The sequence below is a fragment of the Montipora capricornis genome, chromosome 14, assembly GCF_036669925.1.
Source record: "Montipora capricornis isolate CH-2021 chromosome 14, ASM3666992v2, whole genome shotgun sequence".
NCBI classification, from domain to species: Eukaryota; Metazoa; Cnidaria; class Anthozoa; order Scleractinia; family Acroporidae; genus Montipora; species Montipora capricornis.
The window spans coordinates 38,127,086-38,137,085 of NC_090896.1; the positions used below are offsets into that span (position 1 = coordinate 38,127,086).

General features: G+C 39.5%; 1 protein-coding gene and 1 pseudogene across 1 annotated transcript in view; one reads left to right on the forward strand and one right to left on the reverse strand.

Annotated features, from left to right (window-relative positions):
* The window catches only part of LOC138032734 (uncharacterized transmembrane protein DDB_G0289901-like), a 549,011-nt pseudogene that overhangs the window by 467,300 nt on the left and 71,711 nt on the right, over nt 1-10,000 (reverse strand).
* The window catches only part of LOC138032727 (replication factor C subunit 1-like), a 41,564-nt gene that overhangs the window by 9,269 nt on the left and 22,295 nt on the right, over nt 1-10,000 (forward strand). The window contains exons 5-10 of the mRNA XM_068880432.1: nt 3,050-3,126; nt 3,431-3,521; nt 4,757-4,853; nt 5,227-5,397; nt 6,242-6,568; nt 9,997-10,000. The exon at nt 9,997-10,000 is cut by the window's right edge and continues 176 nt beyond it. Of these exons, the coding sequence (XP_068736533.1) occupies nt 3,050-3,126; nt 3,431-3,521; nt 4,757-4,853; nt 5,227-5,397; nt 6,242-6,568; nt 9,997-10,000 (767 nt within the window). The remainder of the gene's footprint in view (nt 1-3,049; nt 3,127-3,430; nt 3,522-4,756; nt 4,854-5,226; nt 5,398-6,241; nt 6,569-9,996) is intronic.

The window sequence follows — 10,000 nt, forward strand, 5'->3', positions numbered from 1 at the left end:
TAAAGACTAAATGTACTGAGGATTTTTTAAAATTGTCTTAATATAAATTATCTTTGATAGCATGTATAAGCTATAAGAAACAATCGACTGATAAAATTATTATTTTAGCCCCATGTTAAACAAAAGTACATAGTGACTGTACACCTCATCAATAATAATAATAATAACAATAATAGTTGAAGTGTTAATGGCAAAGGAACAACACACACAAGATGGCAGATGTACAGAACACTGCTTTATTCCCCACACCACATAACTGGTGCAACCGCTGACCTGTTTCATCTCCCCCTTTTTTATACACAAAAGAAAAGCAAGCAAGCAAAGGAAACACAACTGAAAAAATTACAGAATTAACAAACAGTGGCAATGGAAAACTCCAGACAACGTAACCACTGGAGTAGTGTTTCTGTCTCTAATTTGAACACAAGACTTTGTGAAATGTTACAAAACAGTTCCCACTGGGGCTAAAACTGGACATAGTCTTTGAACCGTGAAGGTTCTCTAAGTGTCCTACCGGACCGTGTGGTAGTAGTCATGGACATTTTGACCAGTGGTGACCCAGGATTCTGCAAGGCCCCTGCACCAGACATCTCAACTGCAGTGTCTGTTACAGTGTAGGTCTTCATCAGATTGGACTGTGCATGCAAACTCTGATGCCTTGGGCTCTTCAGTTCTTAGCAAATGGCAATGATTTCTTGAGCAGTCTCCCTGTTCTGTTTCAACCTTGTAGGATCTAGGTGATGGATGAATCTCTGTAACTCTAGCAGGCTTCCACTTGTTGCCTTCTCGAACTCTTACAAACTCGCCATTCATCAGTGGTGGCAGTTCCTTTGCTGTTTTGTCATGCTGCAGCTTCTGCTTTCTTTGTCTTTCTTTTAGCGTTACTGCTTAGGCAAGACTTCTTCAGGATCATACAGTTGGGGCTTTATCATTTCTCTGGTCATTGGAATTAATTTTGGGTTCTCAAACGCCTTCCCATTTGCGAGGATGACAGGTTGACTTCCTCCAACTGAGTATTCCAACATGAAAGGAGGGCTTTGCATGCGTCGTCAGCTTTCTCAAGCATTAACTTAACTGTTTGGACTGACCATTTGACTGGGGGTGCCCTAGACTTGACTTGACATGATGAAAACCCCAGTCCTTCAAAAACTTTTTAAACTTTGCAGAACTGTAGCATAGACCATTGTCCGAAACTTAACCACTGAGGGAGCACCATACCTTGCGAACTGAGAACTTAGTGCAGTAATTACTCCAGTGCTGGTCATGGAAGGGACTAAAGTTAGTTCTGTCCACTTGGAGTAACAATCAATAGTAACAAGGTAGTTTCGACTATTCTTGTGTAGGATTATGTCTTTGCCAACCTTAGCCCAGGGCAGTGGTGGGATCTCGTGTGACCTCTGTGGTTCAGGCTACTGACTTGGTCTATTTTCTAAACATACTGGACAGTTCTTAATCTTCTCTGTCAGATCAACTGTCATCCCAGGCCAGAATAATACTTTGCATGCTCTCGCTATTGTCTTGTTGATTCCAAGCTGTCCCTCATGAAGTTTCTCAACCATCTCCCCTCTCAAAGCACTAGGGACAATGATCTTTTTCCCCTTTACAATAAGCCCATGTGCTTAGTACTGATCTGTAATTCCCGAACTCTTGTGCGTTGAGGGGGACTTGACCTCTGGAATCGGGCCAACCAGACAATATTTATTACCTGTTGAAGTTCCAACAGGATCTCATCTTCCTTGGTTGCTTCATCAAACTTGGCCAACTGTTGTTCTGAGATAACATGCTCTACTAAGTTGATGCCTAACTGCTCAGCATAATTTTGTCAGGTACTATTTTAAATGGGCTTGTGATCTAGAGCATCCGCTAAGTGTAGGCTTTCCCCACGCTTGTACACTACAGTGATTCCTGGGAAGCATTGGAGCTGGACCAGCATCTGTTGCAGGCTCAAGGGTGCTACATGTAGAGACTTCTTCTTAATGGCCTCCAAAGGCTTATGATCTGATTCAACTTTAACGTTACGGCCTACAATAATTATACTCTGCAAATTTGGTACAACCAAATACCACAACCAAAAGTTCTTTTTCAATTTGAGCATACTTTTGCTGCGTGGGTGTAAGCGCCTTGTACGCATAAGCTACTGGTTGGTTTCCCTGAATCAATGCAGCACCAAGACCGGTTGAACTAGCATCAACTTGCAATGTCAATGATCTCTGTGCATCATAATATCCTAAAGGAGGAAAATCAGCGATATTTGTCTTAAACAGGGTCAGGGTATGAGGGGCCGCGCCCGCGCCCCACCTCCCCAGCCAGGGATACATCCAGTACCCCCCCCTGCTCACCTCATCAGCTGGTTCATTCAAGGTTTCTCTAGGATTCCAACCTCCACCATTCTGTCCAGTTCCTTCTTCATTGGCTCTCGCTTAGAGTAGGGAACTTGACTGGGTGGGTGCACTACAGGAGGAACTAAAGGGTTGATATTTATGTGATACTTCCCAGGGAGACACCCAAGTCCTTGGAATACTTCAGAGAACTCATTTAGAATGCTTTTATGCCCTGGATAAGATGCATCTTCACACATGTTTCCCTACCCAAGAGGAGCACATACTTTCCATTTCACTTGAAAACAAACATGATACTTTTCCCCACGCACCCAACAAGGCAACTTACATTTTCCAACAGGTTTGATACACATTTTGGTGTAACTCTCTAACTTTGCTGACAAGGATTGCAAAGGTTTTGTTGTGACCTTGTCATGAGCAGCTGTAGGTAAGACATTGCACTGGGCCCCAATATCTAATTTGAACAACTCTTGGACGTTTCCGAAACTGACAGTTTCAACCCAGTCCTTGTTTTCTGCACTAATTGCCCCAATAAACATAACCTCAACGTCAGAGTCACAATCATCAAGAATAATTATTTACCGGCTTCTTTTGCCCCTCTGGGCTACGACACATCCTTCAAAAATGGTTCATTTTGCTGCACTTGTGACAGCACCTCCCTGCAGCAGGAGAGATTAATGTTGATGATCACTGTTTACTTTGTGCTACAGAAAGGTGACGTCTGCTGCAAAAGATGGCAGTTCCAAGCCTAAGAAAAGCAGAAGAAATACCACCTTTGAGGACTCTGGTAACTACAGTTTAACGTTAATGTGTTTTAAGGTAACTGACCACGTTTTGGACCACATGGATGAGTTGAATTGCGTCCAACTAAACTAGAGGATCACAGTACATGTGTACTGTATAAGAAAGAAATCCATGCAGTTTATTTTTGCAATGCATGCAACACTTCAATTAAGGTCAAAATTGTAGTTGCAATCACTATCATTGTTTTCGTGGTCATTTGTTATTCTTCGTCATCATCATCAGCATAATCATCATTTTTGTCATTGTTCTCGTTATTTTCAAATCATAATTCCATTATCATCCTATAGATAAGGAGGAAGTTGTTCCTCAGAAGCTGAAAAAGTCTGTGAAACAAGCTGAAACTAAGACAAGCAAAGAGGTGATTCAAGTGAAGGAGAGGTAGGGGATGAAATCATTATTAATGTTATCAGTTTCAGTGTAATCTGTAGTGTTATGCAGAGCTCAGTCACTTTGCATTTTAAAAACAACAGTATGTATCCCCTAATTAATTAGATGTACAGTACACTACATACACAGATCTCAATAATTAGCGGACGTCACAAAGTGTCCCCTAGCTTTTCTCCTCAACTTCAACATCATTCGTGTCTTGGAATACAGACAATTAACGTCACAAAGTGTCCCCCAAATGCTACACTCTTCAAGTGAGGATAAACAGCTGCATAAAAAGAATGCTAACCTTTAACTTTACCTTATTGTTGGAAATAGGTGGCCAAGGCTTTACATTGTGATGTCAAAATACATTTACCATAGTTTTTTGGATACAAGGAGCACTTGGTTATACATGTAATTAAGATGCACCTTCATCTTTCAAAATTTGTCACATTTATATCACAAACTGAAAATCTCATTAAAATAACATACTTGGTTATAAGATGCATCTCAAATTGAGGAATTTGGTTCAACTCATCCCTAGTAATGCTGTCTCAACTGAAGATTGCAGTCTACAAAAGTGGCAGAAGGAAATTCACCTAGAATTTAGAGAAAAACCTGTAAATCCTGCTGCTTTCTTGCGGGTGCTTATTTTGTACAACACTAAGAATAATGACAAGATGGTGGCAAGGGAATGAAGAATCGTCCCTGCACAAGTTTTGTTGCAAGAAGATACTCAGCAATAAGCACCTTGAGTTTGGATCACATTTGGGGCCAACAAACAATTTCTTTGAGAAAAAAATGCTGCCCCTCATATTCGAAAAACTACTATGTGGGTACAATTGTAGGTACATAATTATAAGTGAAAATGTAAGTGAAAAAAAATAATAAATAAATGATAAAGGAATCAACAATAAAGTTCATACTTAAGTGTTAAACAAAAGAAGTTCAAGGTTGCTGCCTAACGGTCACCCAGTCGACTGGGGCGCCTTATTTGCCAGCATGGGCAACCAAATTTCTTAACAAGTATCCCAAACGGGTGCCCTACTTGATTCATCCTCACTTTCTTGTAAATATGATCCCAGCTGGAATTAATTAATTCTGGGCTCATGAAAAAAATGAGTTGGGCTACTAACTTTTAATGTTGAAAGCCCGAAGGGCTCCCCGAAAAAAATTTCTTAGGCAGCAGCCTTGAATTGTTAACTAGATTTTGAAAGAAATTCCTTGGGTTGTTGTTTTTTCAGTCCAGAAAAAGTGAAACCCACATCTGCATCGGATTTCTTTGGATCTTCTCCTGTTGAGAGAGCTTCAAGAAAAGTATTTGCTACGAAAAGGAAACAGGTTTGATGACTACCGCAAATTTTCTTCACATAGTTGATTGAATTTTGTTGTGGTTCAATTTTTTCCTACGTTGAAAATATTTCAAACCAGTTAAATTTTGATTTTTCTGTGTCTAATGTTTAAAGCGAAAATCAAAATTGAGCTGATTTAGAAAAAAATGAACCAGGGAAAATTTTGAAGCATGACATTCATGTAATAATATTATATACTGTATTCATGGTGGAGATCTACTTTTAAATAATTATTAGAGTGTTAAATTTCATTATGATGATGACCACAAGCTATTGGATATAATTATAACAGAGAAAGAAATTATTTTGCACATGTTCTGGATTGATGAGAATTAGGAATAATTATACTATTTTGCTTGCAGCGTACAGATGAATCAGAAAATGATGAAGTACCTGTAAGTAACACTATCGAAGGGGAGAAGGGAAAGAGTCAAACAGTAAATGGAAAAACAGAGAAACAACCTTCAAAGAAAAGGAAAGATGATTCAGGTTCTGTCATTGACAGAAAGAAAGCTTCTCCACAAAAGAGCAAGGTGACAATTCATGTTCACGTGCATGTATCTCAACCTCTTTCATCCTGGTACGCAAAACTTTATGGATGCATTTTTCTTGCCTGAAAATGCATTATTCGGCTTAACAGAAGCCCAGCTGTGCAGCTGCTACATTTACAGTTTTTTTGGATGGAGGCCGGCACATCTAAATCCTGGCAACTGAGCTGGTGATACCTTTCCCAATGTACTGTCAGTGGCAAGCCACTGCAAACACCTCAGTGTTGTTTACTACATGCAGGGTTTTCAGTAAGAGTCAGCGGCCAGCAAGCTTTGCAGGCTATTGCACGTGAACTTGCCACCTACTTTTCATTGGGAAAAGAATGCAGAGGAGCAAGGGGCTATGTCACGCTAGTTCCCAACATACTCAGTGTATGTTTCGCTGTCAACTGAATTAATAATAATAATAATAATAATAATAATAATAATAATAATAATAAGTATTCATGTACATTTAGTAATACGCTCTCTAAATAAGAAAAACCAAAATTTAACGATGTTAGTGTTCTGTTCAAATAATTCCTAATTTGTGCTCCAGAATGCAGGAAATGTACTCAAGAGGCCCGAATTTCCAAATTTTCACAGGGGGAGGATACCCTCACCCCCCCCCCCCCCCCCCCCCAACCACCCCTTTCTACAAGCTCATGCCTATGGCCCTTGGAAAGCGCACCTTTGGCATGTGTTGGCCAAATCTCCATCCACTCCTCCAGTTTTGCAGCCTACTAAAATTTCTATTGAAAGCCCTGTACATGTACAGTGTACATGAAAATGCATTTCAAACTAAATGTGCATGATATTAAGAAATGCTGTTTCATCATTGTACCTGCAGATGGAAGATAAACTGCCCACGGCTACACCTGCTAGCAAGCTTGCAGCAAAAGCAACTGCAGTTCCTTCTTCATCAAATATTAAAGACACCATTCCTGAAACACCTGTGGGAAAAACAAAGGAAGAAACCTCAAAGAAGGCAAATTCACCAACCAAGGATGACAAAATAATCAAAAAGGAATCTCCCGTGAAAAAAAGTCCAAAGCTTTCAACTGATAATGATGTGCCGGATCAGGTTCCACCATCTTTGGAAAAGAAAAAATCTAACTATCGCAGTTTCATGGCAAGGGATGGACCAAGGGCATTGGGAACAAAACCCATCCCAGAGGTAAAACTTTGTTTACATTGTTGCTCTAATATTGTTTTGCCATATTTGTCATTTGACTTTTTTGATTCAGTCATTGCCCGCATTAGTCCCTGTATTGTTGTTCATGTTGTACACATACTGTACATGTACTGTACATTATCTGTACGTGTATAATTTTTTTTCCATGTAGTTAATTATTATTGTTGGCTGGTGTTTGTTGTCTTCTTTAATTCTATAACAAGTTTTCCTTTCACACTAGAAATTAAAATACAGTTTATGAAAGTCTTGAAGGTGAACTCAAGTGTTTTCATTGGGGAGATGTACATGTAAAGTCATGAAGCAGAAAAACCTCTCAGAGCGAGTGTTGAACCAACAATTTTGTAGTATCTTTTGGGTTGGCTGTGGCATCCCTTAAAACACAATTATTATGGAGTAGGCAGTGGTTTTAATAAGGACCAACAGCCGACAAAAAAAATGCCGGCTACTTCACTCAGAGTAGCCCGAATTTCAGCGGCCTCCTCTGCTTACTACAGTGGCCAGTGTGTAAGTCCCCGAATGACTTAGCGAGCAGAGGAGGTGGCTGAAATTCAGGCTACACTCAGAGAAGTTGGCCACTTTCCCCCGTAAATTGAAGTAATTAAAGAGAGATTCTTTCAAACCTGAGATTAAAATTCATTTTGACAATGACAGCAGTCGGTTAATTACTCCACTCAAACGAGCCGCCAACTTCAAATAAGGGGAGTTCCACGCGCGCAGAGCGCCATGGGTAAGACAATTAACTGTGTGAGAAAATTTGGTTTTTGGTCACTGTAAGATCCACCCCGTCTTTGATATTGAACATCCAATGTCATGCTTAAGGACGGTGCCTACTAATTCAATGGTGTTTTTGCACAGTTTACTGCATATTCGGGAAAAGCAGATCTTAACAAGTATTATTGAAATCCAAAAAGAAAATTGGGGGTAACCACGCATTTTTCGAAGATAATTAATCAACAATATTTGTATAAAGCTTCAAAATACAGAGCAATATATGGCGTTCTTTGCCAAATTGAAGCTTAATTATCTCTGAAAAATGTATGGTCACCCCCAATTTTCTTTTTGGATACCAAGAGCACTTGCTAAGTTCTGCTTTCTCCGCATAGTTTTGAACAGCGCAAAAATATCCCTGTATTAATAAGCACCGCCGATAGGAAATCCGAGTATCTGGAGATGTGCAGAAAGTATGCGCAATAACAATAGTAGGCACCGTCCTTAATTGACACCTGTCAAAACAAGGTATCCGCTGACCAGTATCAATTGACCATATCGTGGGCACAAGTTTAAAGGGTTTTCACTTGCATCACTGGCTCAAGCCAGTTTAACCTATGGTAAGAATAAATTACATGTAATGCGGAAGTTCCACTTTTAGGATTGGCTAAATTTATGTATTAATTTTTTATTGACACCCCTCAGCCCTGAATGGGCTGTCACTTAACAGCAATGTTTTGGTACCATATCAAACACCAATTATTGCTGAAAACGATTTGGTCCTTTTTGTGACGTAAAAAGTTATCGTGGCGTCAGGAAAGCCCTGCAAGAAGACCCCGTATTTTGGCTTTAGCTGGTCATGTCTAAAAAACAGACTCGGTGATCCCCATGTTTTTATTTCTGAAATGTGATCAGCATGCCAAAATGAAACCTTCGGCAAAGTTTAAAAAAATTACATAGAGCGGATTCAGAGCCACCTTAAATAGTTTAAAAAGTAAGGCAGCTCTGAATCGGTTCCACAAAATTTTTTTAAACTTTGTAGAGAGTTTCATCTTGGCCTTCTGATCACTTTTGTGTAATACAAATTTGGGGTCATGAAGTTCGTTTTTCAGATATGAGCAACTGAAGCCAAAATATAGGGTGTGTTTTTCAAAGGCTCTCCCAATGCCATGGTAACTTGCTAAATCACAAAGATGACTGCATCTTGTTCAGCAATAATTGAGGTTTCACATGGTACCACAACATTGGTGTTATGTGATAAATTGTTGTTGCACCAGCCAAGGACTGATCCAAAAGGCATATGCTTTCTTTTTTCTTAGGATGTTGGGGGATCAAAAACGCCTTATAGAGCGTTTTCACATGACGTCACGGCAACGATGTCGGTGTTCTAAAATAAAGAAATGGCGGCCATGATGGTGTACCAAAGTAATCCTCCGAGAATTGAACTCTATTTTATGAAAATACTTTCTATTGTTTCAGTAATCCAATATGGCTGTTAGTCATGTGAGTGAAAACGCTCTATACATATGGGTGATTGACCAAGCTTGTTGGGTCAAGATGGCTGGATATTGGCCAATTATTATTATTATTATTTTTATTTTTTTTTTTGCGTGTTTATGTGTTGAGGTCCATAATGGTGTTTTATCCCATATAATAAATCCTTTATTGACCAAGCTTGTTCGGTCAAGATGGCAGGATATTGGCCAAGTTCTTTTTTTGCGTGTTTATGTGTTGAGGTCCATAAACACGCAAAAGGAGAACTATGCCAATATCCAGCCATCTTGACCGAACAAGCTTGGTCAATGAAGGATTTATTAGGGCAAGATAGCTCCATCTAATTAGCACTAATTATTGAACTTAATTTGAATAAATATGTTCCCTTATTGAGGATAAAAACTAGTCTATAAGAACTGTAACAAGTTATATAAACCATAGGTGCCATGCATTTTGCACAAAAATAGGCTCAGGTATTTGTCCGCGGACGTTATCTGTTCCGAGAAGAGAACAGTTTTCCAAGAGCGAAGCTCGAGGAAAACTGTGAACTTTGACCAACAGATAATGTCCAAGGACCTTTTTTGCAAGACTAGAGTTATTAGACGAAACATTTACCAACAACGTACGCTCAAAAACGTTTAAAGCCTATGAAGTTCAGTTTTTGGTGTTTTCTGGTACCGCTTTATCGACCAGTAGGTTTATTCCGTCTTCCATCACTAAAGCGAATCGAATTAATTTTAATTGCAAAAGTTGTGGAAAATTAGGCGATACTCGGTCACGTGACACGTTTAGACCAATCGCGTGCAAGCGAAAATATTTGATGGATTGTAAAATGCCAATATACATGTAATGCTCAAAATTTAACTGTTTCCCGAGGGACGAGTCATGTGATTTGTTATGTAGCACAAAAAGAAAAACGTGCAACGGCAACAGCAACGGCGGTCGTCGGTCAACATTCGCACTGTTACCTTCTTACGTCATAGATTTTGCACTGTTGCCCGCTCAGAGACTTTTGGCGGGAAACAGTTTCATTGTTAGATGTCATGTGACCTGGAAGTAGCCAATGAGAGCACGCGCTATTGGGGGAAAATTTCAGCTATATAGCAATAATTATTATTGTTACTTAGTTTTGTTGCCATGTGTTATTTACAGGCCTGTTAGACAGTTTAGACAGTTATTGCACTCATCTTGCATGTAAACGATTTCAGGGAG